Consider the following 18,863-nt stretch of genomic DNA (forward strand, 5'->3'; position numbering starts at 1 on the left):
CTTATGCTCCAATACTTCTGTTAGTCTTAAAGGTGCCACAGGACCCTCTGTTGCTTTTCACAAACATACGTGACTGTATCACTTCTAAATTAGTTTTACAGAAACAGCTCTAAGATTTTGTATTGCCCTGGGCACTGTCACACACTGTGGCATCATCACTAAACATTTTACTGCCTAAAGCAACCAATTGCTCTACCTGATGAGGTAGGCCTTGGACATTTATGACTAAATGTTAATTTCATTCTAGTGTTGGGATATTTTTAAAAGGTACCTTACATATTGCCACTAATTGTGCCTTATTAAAAACCTGGATTTAACTCTGACCAACATAAATCTGGTGTTCTAACTTTAATTATTGTTGTTTACATCAAATCCTAAAAGAGGAATTTGAGATTATAAACTTTTTATGCTAAATAAATGAATCCTATATATATGATTATTTATCTCTCTCTTTTAGCTGTGTTTAGCTCTGTAAAGCATATTGCCCTGCACTGTGTGAGACTATACTAGATAAGAGACTAAACCTGAAAAAAGTTACCCCTAGACTCCCATTACTTGCAGGGATTACTGTTTGCACGAATAGAACCCCCAAAGTTGTGTTGTATTATATGTCAGTGGTATTCAACCTTTTTTTCATTTGTGGACCCCTACAAAAAACCAAAAAATTGAATGGAGGTGTGGACCCCCATTGGAAATCTTAGACATAGTGTGCAGACCCTCAGTGGTCCGCAGACCACTGATTGAAAACCACTGTTATATTTAAAGCTTCTTTCATTACTAATTTTTAGTTGCAGTGTCTGTCTCCCCCCCCCCCCCCAATATTTGCCTGTGTTGTGTGCTATGCTGGGGACTTGAGAACTGTGCAATTAATATTTAATTTTTCCACTATGTATAGCTACTGAATATTAGTTCCTCTAATTGGCTTTCATACTGTTTGGGTTTCTTTTTTAGAGTAGCAGTAGTACCTTTCAAGTGGCACACTGTGCAGTTAACTGCCAGCCAAGTGTAGAACATATTCCCCCTTTAAACCTTTATGAAGTATTAATAATACTGTCTTATATAGTGGCACTCATTTTTAAGTAGAACTTCCCATTGATTTCAGTGGGGAGTACTTAAAAATCAATGGCTTGATATGGTCTAGCCCACTGGCAGAATTAGAGAACCACTTTACTCGCAACTCCCCTCCCCGTCTTTTCCTTATCAAAGGGTCAAATTCTGGCCTCCGATACACACCTTTCATGGGGAGCTGTGTGTATAGAATACGGTCCCAAGTGCCTGCTCTAATTTCTGAACAAAAGTATCCGGATAAACTAGATTAGGACTTGATCCTGCAGCCCTTGATGCCAAAGGAAGCAGAATTCTCTCTTTAGTGATTATGTGTACCCTAGCCCCCTCCGCTTCGCTTAAAGGAGACGAGTAATATTACCCAGCCATGTAAAGTGCTTAGGCAGAAGAGCTCTAAATATAACCCCATGCAAGAGGAAAGCCCAACAGTTGGCGTGTGGGCATTTGCTGTACAGACGATAAAAGGGCTGATTTAGGGCAGGTAGGAGACACTTAAAGAGGACCCACTGCAACCTGTTCCCAGGGGGGTCGCTATGCGATCAAAAATGATTCTCTCAAGTTCCTGAAGGGCCGCGGGGGGGAGGAAGGGGCAGTAATATTATGAGCCTCCCCCCAGAGCCGGCAGCACAGTCAGCGAGGGCAGGGGACGCTCAGCCCCCCACCTCCCCCGTGACGCTGATCAGCAGCACCAAGCACAGCCTCTCCTCGCTCCCTAGCCAAGCCAGGCTGCTGCTGCTGCTTCCCACCTGACTCCCTCCTTCCTCTCCCTGCCCCTTCCCTCCCCCCCGCGCCTTCGCTCATTCCTTTGTCTTGGCGGGGATTGGCAGGTTTTATTATTCCGCCTGAACAAGCGGGGGGCGGATTGGCTGCGCGCGGCTGACGGTGGGAGCAGAGCCGGGATGTAGTTGGGATTTTGCTCTGTCAGTAACACATGTGGATGGGCGGCGGAAAGAGACGCGCACGGAGAGGGGGCCTCCCTGCGAGTCCTGCCAGCGCCGCCGCCACGGAACCCCAGCGGTAGCAGCAGCGGCTCCTCGCCCCGGCCCCTCTCCCGCTGCCCGTGCGCGGGGCTCCGAGGCGCTTTTCCGAGCGGCGGGAGGTTGGTTCTCTGCTGCAGGAGGCTCCGGACCCGGCCAAGGAGGGTGGAGGTTGAGGGCGGGGGGAGCGATACAAAGTGAAGCCACATTGCCAAACTTACCCAGCGATTGCAGCGGCGCCCTGCGCCTACAGCCCAGCGGCCGGGACTGAGCGCCGCGGCTCCCCTCCAGGAAGCGGGGGCTGGAGGGAGGACTCTGCCGCACGTCTCTCGTCTGTATTTTGCTAGCCGGGCTGCACTGACGGGCGTGGGGGACTCTGCCGGCGGACGCGAGCCCCAGCCAGCGAGCATTGTGTTGGTTCTTTGCAAGAAAACCGCCTGCCCCCCGACACACCACCCTATAAACCAGAGCGACGCTGCTCCCCGACCTCTTGCAATATAGAGGGGAAACAGGTAAGGAGGTTCTTTTTTGCATGCGCTCTGTCTTCTTTGGCGCTACCTCCCCCCCCATCGTCTCGGATTTCGAGTAAACTCAATCGGTCGCCTTAGATAAGGAGGGTGCCTGTAAACTCTGGGGGAGCCGAGCAGCAGCGGGGCCGGACACACTGTAGCTGTCTCTGCTTACAAAAGGCTCCTTTGCTGCTGCTCTGGGCTGCTTTTCCCTCTTCCCGGCGGCTAAAGGAAAAGGGCTTTGCCTGGCTCAATGGTGAACTGAGGGAAAGAGGAGGGTGTGAGGACCCGCCACCCGCTCTCTTTGTAGTAAACACTATTTTGAAACAGTGGCAGGAAAGATCAAAGTGAGCTCCCTAATTCTCTCCTTTCCAATTCCCTGCCTCTCGCCCCCCCGTCTTTTGTTTCAATCCAGAAGAAATCCGGCGAATCACCTAATTAAAACCAAGACATGAATTAAGCATCCATTTTTTTTAAACTACAAATTGCCAGCTCTGCGCTTGTCCCTCCCTTGGTCTCCATTAAAAAACACCAGAGACATTGTTAAAAGGGGGGTTATTTTGCCTCTAGCTGCCAGCTCTGCTTTCTATTTCACTGACTCTATCCCAGGACCTAAATTGCTTGGCTATGTAATTACTAGAGTAAGCCTATTTAAGTTAAAAGCTTCCCCCCCCCCCCCCCACTCTAAATGAAACTTGATGAGGGCCCGTCCTTAGTTATCAGGGGAGTCACTTTCTGGTCAGTCCTCTTGATTCATCTCTTTTAGATTTAATCAGCATTAAGGTATTGCTTGTCCTTAAGAGCTTTAGCTTAATGGGGTTACTGGATGCCTTTCTCAGTGTAACGTTTCCTTTCTTAAAATACAGTATATATTTACTGCTCAACAAGACTGGGGAAAGGCAGCTTGGAGTCTTAAGTTTTTAAGAGATCTGAAGTGATTTAAAACGTTAAAAAAGGTTTAAAGTCTCAAAGCAGGAAATGTAGCTTCGCTTAGGTTATGGATAGAAACTGTTAACAAAAGGCAATTCCTTGAGCAAATGCATCAGAAATCAATTTACATAAAGGTATATGATGCATTCAGATAAATGCAATGCTAATGGCTTTTAGAGTGGTTCTCTTTTCAAAGTCTCAGGGTTTTTGTTACAGCTTAATTGGTGCAGTTCTTCTGGTTTATTGTGCGGTCACTGGACAGAAGTTCAGGAACTCTTTCTGGGGAAATGTGTGCTTAAAATCGGCCTATTTAAGGAATGTAAGTTCTGACTCCCTGTAGCCAAGTTGGGCCAGTGGGCAGGAAAAGTTCGCCCTCCCTCCTTTGGAGGTATCAGTCTGAATGGCTTTAGCAGATAGCCAGATGCCTCGATATGAGCACATACGGTTTACAAAGGACAAAGACAAAACATGCTGCTTAATTGGCAGTAAATAACTTGATCTGTTTATACTATAAATGACTAGTGGAACACTAGGAGCTTATTGGACTCTGGATTGGAGGCAACAAATTAATCGGTTTAGAATAAGCTTTATGAATTGATTCCTATATTATCTCCCAGTTGTCCCGCTTGTAAAAAGCATTTATTAGAAAGTGAAAAAAGCACTTTAGCAGTTTTGGAGGCAGCCATGATCCAGCCTGAGTGTGGTGCACTTGAATGTTCTGGTCTATTGTATTATCAGTAAACTTTTTTTCTTTTTTGGCGTAACAAAGGTTTAGCATTTAAATTGCTGATCAAGGGCAGATTAACGAGACAAAAGTGGAGTGTTTGTATAGGAGTTCTAAAGTTCAATTATCTTTTATTCAGGCCAGTGTCTTAAAAAAACCCAGAGAAAACACTCCACTGATCTTCTAAATAAAAACGAGATCTGGGACAATCATGGAGCCGGCATTACAATGGCTTGGAGATTTGAAAAACCAGTTTCACAACTTTTCACGCTGCCCATATCTCTCCTTTAGCACAAAACCCCTGAACTGTTCCCAACTTGTGAACTGCAGCTGCATTTCCCAGAGCTCTGCCTGCGCACGGAACATGGCTTCAGCAGGGCTGCGGGCCAATTTGCTGTTCGCTCCACTCTCCCTTTTTCATGTCAATCGTGCCGGACCCCTGGCACTCCAGGTGGGGTACGAAGTTCGGTGCATGTTGCCCAGTGTGCACGTGCATTTTGGGGTGCACCAGAGCCTCGTTTGAAGAGTCTGACAGCAGTAAAGCTCAGGCCACCGGTGACAAGTTGGGAGGGAGGCAGGCTCGTGGATCCAGAACAAAGCCCCAGACAAGTAACGGAGTGTGCTTTTGCACCATCCCTCCTTCTGTTGCCCCCCCACTTCCCTCTACCGCACCGGGAAGGGCATGGACACGATTCATGACTTGGAGTTAACCACATCTCTCTTCTCCCCCCCCCCCCCTTTCTCTTCTTCTTACACAGACCATGGTGAACCCGGGCAGCAGCTCGCAACCTCCCCCGGTTACTGCTGGCTCCCTCTCGTGGAAAAGATGTGCAGGCTGCGGGGGGAAGATCGCGGATCGCTTCTTGCTCTACGCCATGGACAGCTACTGGCACAGCCGATGCCTGAAGTGCTCCTGCTGCCAGGCTCAGCTGGGGGACATCGGCACCTCCTGTTACACCAAGAGCGGTATGATCCTGTGCAGAAACGACTACATCAGGTGAGAGAGAGAGAGAGAGAGGAGGCTGCACAGCAAGGGGCGGGGAGGAGCAACTCTGTACCTGCACGCAGGATAGCAGAGGAGAGGTCAGGCCAGTTCCTGCAATCAGAGACGCAGATTGGTCAGTCCTTGATTTGGGGGAAAGGAGGATTAAAACCTCGAATAATTCTGGCTCTTTCTCCAGCCACAGTTTGGGCTGCCCAGCAAAGAGAAGAGATTGGAGGGCCTGTAATTTTGAAGTGCTTGTCAGCACAAAACAAGTCCTAACTAAAAATAAACAGCAATCAGAAAGGCTAAATTAATCTGCTTTGTTGTAGTGGCGAAGTGTGAATCTCTAAACGGTAAATGTTAAAATCCTGGGCTTGAATAAGGCTGCAGTAGAGGTGCTAAATAATGAAATGCCTGCCTTTTAGTATCTGATTAATTATGATATTTACATAAGCACCTTTAAACTCCTTTGAGTGGAAACAGAATGACTCATTCTCTGTTCTCTTTGTAAAAGAGCTGATTAACCATCAGTTGGAGGGCCAGAGATTCTACTTATAGCCAAAAAAAACAGTGGTAATGTTTGTCTTCACATTGTTAGAGAGAGGCTTTGAACCCACATTTCTCTAACTTTCAATATAGAAAAAGTTGGGAGAATCTAAGGGAAGCGATTTCCTTTGTTTTAAATAGTTCACATGCCTCAGATTTGGGGGATGGCTGGGGAACTAAACCCCATTAATCTTATATCAGTTGAAGTACAGTATCCTGTCCAACAAGTTTAATTGCAATGAATGGAAAAAATTCAGGAGGTCAGGTTCCTATAGGATCTTCTCAGGTGAACTCAAGCTCCTTAAACTCATTAATTTAAAAGGAGGCATTTTGAAGGATTACACATTTAATTTGAGTAAATGCTTTGATAGACTGATGCACATGAATGCTTTAAGGAGCAGTTCTATTTCAATATCCAGTAATTAAAAAACAAAAAGCCAAGTCCCTACATTCTGGCATAAGAGAAATTCCTAGTTAAGACAGTTGTTTTGTTTAAATGCTTTTGACTTTTCATTTACTGTAAATGTCAAGAGTTACTCCAGGTTTATCTTTCAGTAAAGGTTGAAAAGTTTTCCTCCCCCATGTGTAAATCATTTGGCTATAAATATTTCAAGTTTGTTTCTAATGAAACACTTACCTTGTACTCCAAATTGTGAGAGATCTGGATATAGCACTGTACTGCATTTGTGGGAATACTTTTCTTGGAGACCTCATTAAGTTAAAATAATGGGGTAAAAGGATGCTTATTTATTCTGATAATGAAACCTCTGTCGTATTATAGGCCTGCATCCTCATTCTGCTAAATAGAAGAAATACAGCTATAGATGTTTGAGGGATTCATTTAACTTTTTTTTTGTAAGTAAATGTTAGGAAATCAGCACATGCAGGTTTATAATGGTGCTTTCTGGTCCTCTTCCGAACCAACAGCATAAGCCTGGCAGAACTGTAATTAAATAGAGCAGAACGGTGTTAAGAAAAGAGGTTTGTTTGAAGTGGAAAAATTGACACTACTATTCAGATGCACTGAATGGTACAGATTCATCTCTCAACCAAGGCCATCAAACAAACCTTCACTTCTGATTACTACTAATTAAAAAGAGAAGATGCATCCCCTGTATCCCCCAAGGCAAGTTCAGGCATGCTTATTGGAATCTCCTCCAATTTTGTGTGGCCGTAATTTAATACCCACTATTTTAATATAGGTGATTATGAATAATATGTTTTTATCAGGTGAGGGTTTTGAATTGATCTCCTTGTTCTACTGCCTGGTTCCTCTCTGGATCTGTGTAATTTGATTTACCAAAGGAACACCTCTCAATTGAAAGGGGCTCCCTGAAACTTGAACTGGATAGTGTATGCAAGGATGGTTCAGAAAGTCTTGCATTAGGCTAGATGATTTGGTTGCTAAAAATCATGATCCTTGTTTGCCTGGGCTTCACAGCCGTCTTCCACGTGGGACCGCAGCTGCTCGCTGGTGTAACTAACTCCTCTTCCTACCTTTCAGTGTTGAATCGATGCCGCTAGATTGGCAGCGTTCTGCAAGTGTCTGTTTCTGTGGGGCCCTCTCTCCAATTGCTGTGGAGGGAGCTTGCAACCACTCCCTTATCTGAGGCCAAATCCATAGGCACAATTCTTAATTGGAGCCACAGGGGAAAATTAGACATGAATCACAATGAAAAGAGGATTGATCAGCCCAGCAGCCGCCACGTGAAAGGGGCTGGCTGCTCCCAACCCGGAGCAGGGACCACAGACCGATTTATTAAGGGGCTTTTAAACTGTCTGACGTGAGGGGCTGTGGTTTTCGAAAACAGCCCTCTACAGATCTAAGAGCTGCAACAGCAGCTTTCACTGAAGGCCGGCCTGCCTGGAAAGGGGCTGGGGAGGTGGGAATGCAGCCCCACCCCCCATGTGCAGGGAGGGGAGTGCGCAGCCCTCCCCACCTTAAGATTCCAGATAAAGCAGCAGCGTGGCAGTGAATCCGCACAATTAAAAGCTTTAATTAGTGTCTCCTCCATTTTCTCTTCGTTCTGATAGGTTTTATCTAATGAGATCTGGTCCCTGGCTTAGATCTCCTCGGAATGACGTGTCCGAAATGAATGAGAGCCGCGTCGCAAACAAAACATTTAATTAACAAAATTGGCCTCTAACGTGGGGGAAGGGGGGGGGGAGGAAGGATTAACCAGGCTCTTCTTAAAGGGGCAGCGCCTGCATATCCTCCCCTGCCCCAATGTCTCATGCAGTGCGCCCCTCCTTTCGCCCTCACTCGAGGGCTGTGGGGAATGGGTGACTTGTCTCTCTCCCAGCTAGGCGAGGAAGGGACACAAGGATCAAAGCAGAGAAAGGGGAACCTGTCCGCGAGGACTCTCACAACGTGTTGCACCCCCCATTCCTTTCCCTGGCTGCATGAATCCCCGCAGCTCATCCGTTCAGACAAGTTCACCGGGCCGGGTTTGCAAGAGGAGTTGAAGGAAACCTGCCCGGCCGCCACGGGGCCACCCCTTCAATGTGGAGCTGCGCGCTGACATGCCGGGGCAGGCGCTTGAGCCCAGTTCCAGGGGCGGGGGAGGGGGGAGGAGAGCGCGCTCCTCCTTGCCATTCACGTGGCTGGCCGCAGCCGCAGTCTGCCGTGCGGGTTATGGAGGGGAGGGGAGGGGAGGGAGCCGCCAGGCAACGAGTTCATTTCCCTGGTAATCAACAGCAAGCTGCTATATTCAGGGAATGCTGTCCCTTTAATTGAACAGGCTAGGTAATTAAATGGCACTTTTCCAATAGGACGTGCTAGGTAAATCTAATAGTTGGTTATTTAATATCACTTTGAAGTCTGCCCACTCAAGCACAATGACAGCACAGGAGCATGTGAACTATTAGCTAGGAGGAAAAAAAAAACAGGATCTCAAAAATTAATTAAATCGCATGCAATTTAGGGGGAACGTTTATCTTGATTTGTCATAACAGAATTAATTCAAGGCCTCCAATTCACTTGGGGGCAGATCTGTTACTCTGAATTAACCAAGCGTAATTTGGCTGATTTCTTCTCTCCTCTCCCTCCCCCCTTCTCTAATGCAGCACTTGCCATTATGCACAGCCCCCCTTTAAGTATCAATAGCTTCTGGTGCTTTTAAGGTGCTCAGCCTCCAGTTATTATGAAGTACCTTTAATGGACTTGGCTCTAGGCACAATTTCTGTGTTGCCTTTCTTTGTTACATTTAACATAGCTGGTGCAGAATATAGGGAATCTGCTGGAAAACCAGTCGCTTATGGATCAGTAGTTTTGGAGGTGCCTTTGTCTGTCAGATAAGGCTTGGATATTGTGGGTTCTAATGTGTGCCTTTCTGTGTAGAAAAAAGGAATGATAGCACTCAGGTCTGCCTGTCTCTACAGTTTTGGAAACAACTCCTGGAATCTATTAACATTTTTTTAGTATACTTGAGTAGCACTTCTATTGATAACATTGGATTTTGGGTAGTAAGATGTAGAACTGGACTGAACAGGTTTCCTGCTGCCCCCAGGCTCCCTCTTGTCAAAGTTCTGATAACCAGTTGGGGGCTATGTAGGAATTACATGGTAGTTAATTTAAGGTAGGTTGGTATAATGCTGTAAGTGAAAAAGGAAGGTTCTTCTACATATAAGGAACCTCTTGATGTTTGTGATTGATTGCCTTGCCCAAATGTTGAAATATTTAACGACCTCCTTGGACTGAGGACCCAAAGAGAAAACTGAAACCAATTCTGTCATTGCAATTAAAGAGTCCCCTGGCTTTAATTAGCTTGACCTGGGGTATCTCTCCCCATTGCTGGAGTTAAAGAGAAAAGAGCCCATTAAAGTCCAGTCCGAGACCGATAGCTACTTAATTGAGTACCTAAAGCCTCGAGCCTTTTAAATCAAACACTGTTCTGGATGGTCCCCCTGGTTAGATAATTAGCTTTCCAGCCTTGCAGAAACCATGTAAAAACAACTTTTCGATAAAAGGACAGTTACAATAGTGGACTTGGTTCTTGGTAAAAAGGAATGACTTCTCTAAAGACATAAACCTCTTTTCTGTTAAAGCTGCTACAAAATAAGAGAACTCATATCAATGGCAAAGACAACATAAGCTACATTCTCTTGTTAAATAATAGACCAAGCACTGGATAGATTTAGTAATAATGTTCTAACTTTGCAAGTAATTTTTATGAATCTCTGTAAATCTTATGATTTCAGCTGTGATACTTTGAAATGTTGAATTGTTCTAGAAATATGGTTGGGAAAGAGTAAGATGTGTGAAAAGCTGCTGGATTACAGTTTGACTACATTGATTATTAAAATTCACTTTGACAGACAGTCAAGATGTACAACTGATTTTATTCAGGGGGAATTGTATAATAAATGAATACTTAATGAAGAAAAGTGGCACACAGATCAGTATTTTAAAAGCTGTATTTTTAATGGTATGGTACAATTGTATGGGGTTATGAAAGACATTATGCTTGTGCATATATACTCCCCAGGAGAAATGACATTTCTCCATTCAGCTGTAAGATTCTGCCTTTCATTTCCCCCCCCCCCCCCCCCCCATAATACCTTTGACAAACTTGGACCCAAAAATACAAATTAGGGTTTTATTTTAGTAATGTGGTAAAACGGTCCCATTTCTGCCTTTAAACTACTTCCCATACCCCTCTTCTTCATCCTAATTTCATTGATAGTAACAATAAAAGATGGAAAGCTCTGGGAGCAATCTCAGTAGTTTTCGTAAATGCTGCCAAGTGGGTCTGGTTTAGATGATACCATAATAAAGGCCCCATAGGTTCGAGGCAGTGCAGTCCTTTGGCAGGAGGTCCTGACAGTGTATTAGTTCAGCTTTCCCTTTGTAACCATTCTGATTCTGCAAGAACGTGTCAATGTGTCGTGGATCTCAGACTAATTAGTTTTGAAATGGAGTTTTGATTGAACTCTTCAAATCGATGCTGCTGCAAAATTTGTTTCTCGGGCTTCCTATTAAAAGCCATCTTAAGGGGCAGTTTTACTACTCTCCCTGTCGTTCAGTCGATACATTTAATAACAACTTACAGGCTATTTTCAATAAAGTGGCGACAGCAAATTAGTAGTTTGAACATGACAAGCCTCCTCTGCAACCCCAGATTCTGAAAATTCAAAGCAATTATTTTTATACGGAGGCATGCTGCAATCATTCAGATTACGGGTATTCTGTAGTAACACATCTCCTCAGTTGACACAAACAGAATTTTATGACTTTATTTGGACAGGAAGGAAATGCAAATATTAATATTTATTATGACACCAATACGTTAATTTGTAAATCCTATTACTCTGTTTTTACATCATGTAGGAAAGTGGGTCTGTGACCCTGCCAACTAGTTCAGATTCCCTTTTCACTATGAAATGATTTTGGTCCTTTTTTCTCTTATAAATATTTGTGGATATTAAAAGGAGAATACCAAAAACAAATAAAGCTTTTCTAATTCTAGTTAACCTGTCCTGTGAAAGTGGAAGCTCAATATTCATTTATGTATTATATCTTGACTCAGTGTGTTGTGCCTTTAAATGGATTTGAAGAATTATGTATATATTTTTCTTCACTACTCTTCTGCCTAACACACACACTTCCCCCTCCCTTCCCCCCAACCCCATGGCAGATGTTGTGGTCTCATTTGATTGCATAGGAAAACTGCAGTGATACAGCAAACACCCAGAGAGATATGATGACAAATGGGTCCAGATCCCGGTAAATTACTTTCTGCTCAAATCGAAATTTCATTCAGTTTGTTGCTAGCAGAGATGAAGTAATCTAAATTGTGGACTCAGGAGCAGATAGAGGGAAGTTGGAGCAAGCATTTCATTATCAAGAGAGAGAGAGAAGGTTAGGATGAAAGAGATGAGCAGAGGCAAATCTAAAGTGTTGACACCATGATTGAAAAGGTTAACCCATACACATTATATATCAACCTGGATAGCAGAGAGTTTCTAATGGAAACTCTGCACTGATGGAGGTTTACTGGAGTTTCAATACACTGAGCATGATGTCTTCTTAGATATACAATCAAATCCTCTTAACCCTTTTGATGACTCATATCTCAAGATATGATTAAAGTACAAAAGAGTTCTTCATATAATTTCAAGGACACAATGCATTTAAACTCCAGTCATGAATTGTATTTTTTTTTTTTTTTTATGATGAACCAGTAATCTGATAAAATGTGTGTAGTACAGAATTGTTTTGTATTTGCTAGAGGTGCTAGTCAATATTTTTGATTAAATTCTGTGCATCCCTGTCTGTGAGGTAAGGTGAAGCTTCCGGTTATACAGAAATGCATCTTGCACATTACAGTATGCAAACAAGTTGGAAAATTGGGATCAGAAGTCTAAAATAGTTATATAATATCTTGTCATGTTGATGCACAAAAACAATATTAAGAGCCTCTTGTGTATTAAATCATTTATGATCACCCTTATTTCAGGTTATTTGGAAATAGTGGTGCTTGCAGCGCTTGTGGACAGTCAATTCCTGCTAGTGAGCTGGTCATGAGGGCACAAGGCAATGTCTATCATCTTAAGGTAGGTCCCTTCTCCTGTCTGTTGACTTTGTTAATAGCACTGCTTCGCTCTGTGGTTCTTATATGGTATAACGTCTACATCTTTCATATATTCATAAATGTGAAGGGCAATAATTACTAATAAGAGTGTGTGTTATCAAACTTCCCATGGTGCATAGCGTTGTCCTCTAATAATCAGTAACACAACTCAAATGTAGTTTAACAGCAGGTAAGACAAATGCTATATTTGGTGATACTAGAAACTAAGTAGCTTCAGACCTCATGCTTTACTGATGGTCTCTCAAGAATAACATTTAAACCTGCAGCATTTTTAATTTGTGCCAGTTTCATTTGCTGTGTCTTTCCTTTTCAGTGTTTTACATGCTCTACCTGCCGGAATCGCCTGGTCCCAGGAGACCGGTTTCACTACATCAATGGCAGTTTATTTTGTGAACATGATAGACCTACAGCTCTCATCAATGGCCATTTGAATTCACTTCAGAGCAATCCACTACTGCCAGACCAGAAGGTGAATACACAGCAATTACTAATAAGCTTTATTAGAGTTACATTAAGATCAATTTCTTTTCAACCTAATAGTGGACACTATTCCTCCACTCCCACCCACCCTGAAGGAGCCTTTCAATAACTGAATTTAGTTATAGGACTTTGGAGGAAATATAAACCCTTAAATATGAAAGTTGTATTAATTGAGTTCAGTTTATTCAGATCTGTATAGCTATTGAGTTAGTAATGTATAATGGAATGTGGGGAGCAACCCCTAATATAAACTCTCTTGAAGAGAAGCATTTCATTTTAAAATGTTGAGATTAAGGATTGCAAGGGAGCAGGTTACTGTGGGAGGAAAATTAGATCCTTTAATTACGGTAATAAATGTCTTATGAAGAAAAGGTTCCTGAATTAATAGAAACTAGGGCACATACCATCTCAGACTAACATATTACACTTAGTATGTTTCCTAAACTAATATTCTAAAAGGTGGTATCCTTAGAAAAGTAGTCTGAATGTTTTACATGTCATAAAATCAAAGTTTTATTCTCTCATCACTCCATAACACTAACATCTCCAGTAGAGATTGTGTATCACTGTGCTTGACAGCTCTTGGTCCATAGTTGCAAGTAAATTATGAGAATACACATTATGTAGTAGCAGAGGGAAAAATTTGTATCAACAGTTGTCCTGTACCTCTAGAACTGGATAGTTTTAGATCTATTTTAATCTCCTTAATAAGTCCTATAGCTATGCAAGTGAGTGCATTTTGATAACTGCTGTGCCTAATTTGTAACAATTACTGTCAACCTTCAGTTAAGAGACTGTTCATTCCACACTGGTCCAGAAAAGAGTGAATGTATGACTCTTGCACATAATTTTATTCACCTCATATTTCATACTGATTATGTATTGATGACATTGATTCATTTACTCTTTACAGCGCCACTTGCATGGATATTAAATCTTATTGACCACAGATGAATTTTAATTTCAGATTGGTGATAGATTTTTCCATCAGCTCTGATAGTATATTTGACTTTTTCATCATTAACCCAGGCAATCACACAGCACTGAGTTATTGCACTGAAACAAAAAGTGCACACTTCAGTTGGTAATTCTTTATAGATTTACAATAGGAACTTCATTAATGTCTGTAAGGATCACAAAAAATAACATTTATCTGCAAACAGGAATTCAGAAGATTAAAAAATAGCTAGGGAAAATGCTAGGCTTCTTATGTATTCTGTAACATACAAAAGAAGAATTTTAAATGACTTCTTTCTTTAGTGGGTAAATTTGTACAGGAAAACATGAACTGGTTTCTAATTTTGACCAGTTTTGTGTTGCATTGCTACATTACTATAGGCTTGTTTGTCTTTTACACTGCTCAAATGTACTGAATAATTTTAAGTATATTTCCAGTCTCTTAGAAAGTGAACTGTAATTACATCAAAATATGAACACTTATTTACTTAATTTGTCAATCAGAGTAACTGGATTGAATACTGAGTCTTAATTACTTGTTCTGCATAACTATTTAGGAGTGATGAAGAATATGAGGTCTGTTCAAGGAAGTACAAATGCATGTAAAGATTCATAGATCTATACTACTGTGTATTTTAATGAAACAAATCTATAATACAGACTAGCTAGCAATGAATCTGTTAAATGAACAGTTGAAGAGAACCTATTTCAAAATATAGGTAAAACCATTCATCTTTATATATAGTAGTAAAAAGTTTGCCATTCTGAGAAAAGAAGTGCTTTATCCACTTGCCTTGCATGGATGTAAAGTTTATTGCAACTTCAAATGGGTGTCTAAATAGACACTTAGTTTTATCAGTGTCTTGCTATGCTTTTAGCAAAAGAAAAATGATTTAGTTACAATAATACCAGTAGACACAGTGAGGAAAAGAGAAGTAAAACTGGCTTGTGTAGCTTGCAAAATTGCAGCTATCCTACTAGGAGCTAAATGCGGAGGAAGCATTTAATAAGAACAGGGCCTCATTATCACTATCATTGGCTATTAACTGCATTGCTACAGTATATGATGAGGCAGACAGAGGTGTTAAGGAGAAAATTGGAGAGAGAAATCTCACAACTAGTATATCTTATGAATAATTTCTTCATACCCACTTTCACAGGGGGAATTGGGGAGTAATGTGAACTTTGAAAACTGAAATATGTCAGGAAATGAGCTGGGGTCTGTCTGACTTCTAGTCTTGGAAACTAAAGAGGAAGGTGCCAAAAAAGCAATGTTTTACACATTTTAAAGAAACAATATAAGAACGTACATATTAAAAGTACTTTCCAGAAAGCGATGTTATGGGGCTACTGAATAAAAACATACTTCCAATTTGACAGCATTAGCTGAAATAGATACGATACCCAGTATTAAACGTTACAGACCAATCAGTCTTTAGGGAAAGAGCAAAAAACCTGAAGATTATGAGCAAAGCAGAATATGGCACAGCTATTCATAGCTAACTAGCTATTAGGAGGCTGAGGAGAGTTTCATGTGTGTGAGGTTCTTGGTACTGTGACTTTTTTGTTTTGCTCACCTATGAAGCCACATTTGACAGCTATGAAGTCAACTTTCTACAGTCTTAGTCAATATAGTTCCCAAATGGAAGGCTAGAGTTTATACTAGTGATTGGCACAAGTCTGAGTTAAATAGCCTAATTCTACTTAAAAGGTTGCTTTTCACATAAAAAGTACATGCAGTGATATGGACTCTTCCTGCCTTTCACCTTCATAAGCTATGTTCAAAGGCTTTTAGCTATAACTTTTCATTGTTTGCTGTGTGTTTTGAAAAAATAAATTCAAGTATTTAAACTATGTGCTATTTAGAAGCACAATGCAAAGCCCTAGAGTGCCAGGACGTAACGTCCTGGGTGCCACATTATTTAAAGGAGGGGGTGCTGTACACTGCAGAGAACATTTTAGAGTCTGCACCTAATTCACTATTTCTGGCAGTCATAGTATTTTTTTACTAGTTCTTGCTTGTTACAGCACTTCCATTTCCCCAAAAGTGGTGTAAGTTTTCCACCCATGGACAATGTTCGGAATGTTCACTTATCTTCAGCTCCTAAACTTTTAAATAAAGTATGAGTTAGGTTACATCTTGCTATTTTATTTCTTGGAAAAGATTTTTTTTAATCTTCGTTTACATATCACTCAACAATTCCCTTGTAGTTGCATAATTAGTGTTGTCTGTGTCCATAGTAGAGGATATTTGATGCTCATTTATTAAATATGCTTGCTGGCTGCTCCCTAATCTTTGTTCTGGACAGACAAATTACCTTTCTCACACTGAGCTTCGGCTCTGGGGAATTAAACCTCCAAGCCTCCTCCACTTTAATTAGCTTGAAAGTGGGGGGTTGCAGTTACTACTAGACCTCAGGCTTTTAGTAACTTAAAGGGTGAAAAGAACTTCCTGGGAAGCTCGAAATGTCATTTAAAAACCATAAAAATCTAATATATATTATTTCATTTTGGTAATTGCCAACAGATTGTATTTGAAGACTTTGGATGATCATTTGTACTTTATCCATGAAAGTTAGATTTCTCTGGAGCTAGGCACTTTTAATTATCACAATTCATTAACACATCAGTGTGGAAGACCATGTTTGACTTCATATATTAAAATGTTTATGTAACATTAACTAACATAGCAGATGAGGAATTTTAAAAGGGCGGAAGAGGAGGGGGAAAATCCCCAAATATCTATATTTAGCTCTTGTGCTATGCAGCATATTAACCAAAGCTGCCTTGGGAGGATATTGGCTGTATTTCTTATTTGCTTCGCACAGTATTTCTTCCAATTATAAGATCATATTACTAGCTTCTTCAAAGGCCAGGCATACCATTTCATTTCTTTCAATAGGGGCCCAGAAAAACACCTTTTTTCACTGTATGGTTTCCTACCTGAACCTTTCTGAAAGTACACTTATTGTTACTGTCTCTTCAAGTTAAAAACTGCAGGAAATGTTTATTTTAGTTCTTCAGAGTTTGAACATTAGTGGCATGAATGAGTAGTGTAGAAAGCCTTAATCAAGTCACAGTTGGAAAATGATCTAATAAAAAAGAGATTAGTGAATAAAGAGAAGACACAAGCAGTTTATGTTGGAGTTTCATATCTCAATTTTAGTTTATTAGCTAAGATTCCCATTATTTTTTTTATTATTTCTTACAGGTCTGCTAAAAGGTCAGAGTAATGCAGAATGCGTGCCTTCATCTCAAATTTTGTTCATCACAGATGGATCCCATGTCTCCAGTAGACAAGTCACCTTTGTAGCTAGCATCAATGCCAGCTCCATGCCATTGCACCTTCTTTATTCTTGATTGCCCTTCCTACATTTATTGGTGTATTAAAATGACTGAATATGAACATTAAGGACTCCATGAACCTGGGCTAATGGGAGACTGTAGAGAAAATGAAAAAAGATCCACCGGAGGACATCTTGGGGGGGCGGGGGTGGGGAAAATGTCTAAGGAAGCTAATTAAAAGCAGCATTCTAATCTGCTTTCTACCCTCGTTAACAATTAGCAGGGCACTGGCCGGAGTTTGTACCCAGTGTTTTACCTTAACAACATTCTATTTGCTCTTTGTATATTTAAGTGTTGTAAGGAAATGTGTTTCAATCAAACTGAACATGAGATAAAGGAAAGATGTGGCTTTTGTGATACTCTATCACAAACACTTTTATTGTATCTCTGTAAAATACAATGTATGTATGCATGTAAGTGTTTTTGTCCTACTGTTGCTACTTTCCATGGCGCAAAAAAAAAAAAAAAAAAAAAAAAAGACAGGCTCATAGCAGCTACTGTGTAGAAATTTTCACCTACTTCTAATTTGCTGAATGAAGAAAAATCTTTTATTTGTGATATTTTCAGAGACATTTGCTCTAGTATGGTGTATTTAAATAATAAAAACTTAAAACAAAAACATTTAATTGACTTTGGGTTTTAAAAGCTTTGCTTTGTTATACCACATTCTAAACTTTATGTAGCAGTTGCTTTAATTGTAAATTACTTTTAAATCTAGTTTTCTTCTTACAGTTTTATGCCAATAAGGAATATGTCAAACTACTTAACCATGTCACTTTTGGCAGATGTACAGAATGCTCCAAAACCTTTTTGTTCAGAATATTAATTCTGATAACAGCAAGCATATCATTACAGTTCAGCCATGTTGCAATGAATCTTGGTATGTACAAAAGTAACCACGGTCTTCCTTCAGAAGGGAACACTATATTTATTAAAATGTTACAGGAAAAACTCACAACAAAGGGGTATGTGTTCTCTGACACAATTCTTGAATTGGGTAGTCCTATAAGGGGGTATAGTAGTACCTCTGAATCCTGGCTATAGGAGAATAAATCACACTGAACTGTGGTGGTCTTGAGGGAAGAAAATGCCCTTTCCTGGCCTGTTTGGCACTAACATGGTCTTAAATGTGATTTGTTCTTGATTTTTTTCCCCCAAGTTTGAAGGAGAAGTAGGATTTCACCTAGTTTTTTCTTGAAATGCTTATTGGATAACTATAGGGCATTCAGAAAAAACATCCCATGCTCTTGTTAGATGTGGAAAAAATATATTATGAACCTATGGACATATGCTGTATGCCTTTATACCAGGCAACAATGTAAAGTAGGCCTGGGAGATGCCTCTGCTGCATTGCAACATTGTTAAACATTAGCAAAAGTCACTACTTTTATCATAGGCTAACAAGCATGAAGTATATAACACTTCTATTCACATTTTTAATTGTGCTTTTAAAAAGGTATTTATTCATCTTCCCTGGTTACAGAGCAGCCATGACACATTAAGTGTTTCTGGTGTTGCTGATGGGAGACGTAACCTAAAGTCCAGCTTTTTGTGTATCTAAACAACCAACAGCAAGCTTCTCTTCGCATCCTACTTCTTGGAACTTCTCTATAGCCAAAGTCCACTGAATTTCTGCTTTTAACACTTCAGTGCTTGGCAAAATAAGACATTTCTTTGGGGGAGGAGAGACTGGTTTACCATATGCTGTCAGGCACAAAAGACAAATGTGTGAGTGCATTAAGTGTGTGGTAT

The 18,863-nt window shown here is 41.0% G+C and overlaps 1 protein-coding gene across 2 annotated transcripts; it reads left to right on the forward strand.

Moving 5' to 3' along the window:
* Nucleotides 1-1,860: 1,860 nt before the first annotated feature.
* On the forward strand, nucleotides 1,861-17,730 carry LMO4 (LIM domain only 4). Of its 2 annotated transcripts, none has more exons than XM_005298097.5 (5): nucleotides 1,861-2,554; nucleotides 4,964-5,202; nucleotides 12,195-12,291; nucleotides 12,643-12,798; nucleotides 16,978-17,730. In XM_005298097.5, exons 2-5 carry the CDS (start codon nucleotides 4,967-4,969, stop codon nucleotides 16,984-16,986), a joined length of 498 nt encoding a protein of 165 aa, XP_005298154.1. In that variant the 5' UTR covers nucleotides 1,861-2,554; nucleotides 4,964-4,966; the 3' UTR covers nucleotides 16,987-17,730. The 2 variants fall into 2 exon arrangements, with proteins under 2 accessions (XP_005298154.1, XP_065410267.1); XM_065554195.1 differs by lacking the exon at nucleotides 1,861-2,554 and adding an exon at nucleotides 4,519-4,656.
* Nucleotides 17,731-18,863: the final 1,133 nt, after the last annotated feature.

Source organism: Chrysemys picta, chromosome 8, assembly GCF_011386835.1.
Source record: "Chrysemys picta bellii isolate R12L10 chromosome 8, ASM1138683v2, whole genome shotgun sequence".
Lineage (NCBI taxonomy): Eukaryota > Metazoa > Chordata > Testudines > Emydidae > Chrysemys > Chrysemys picta.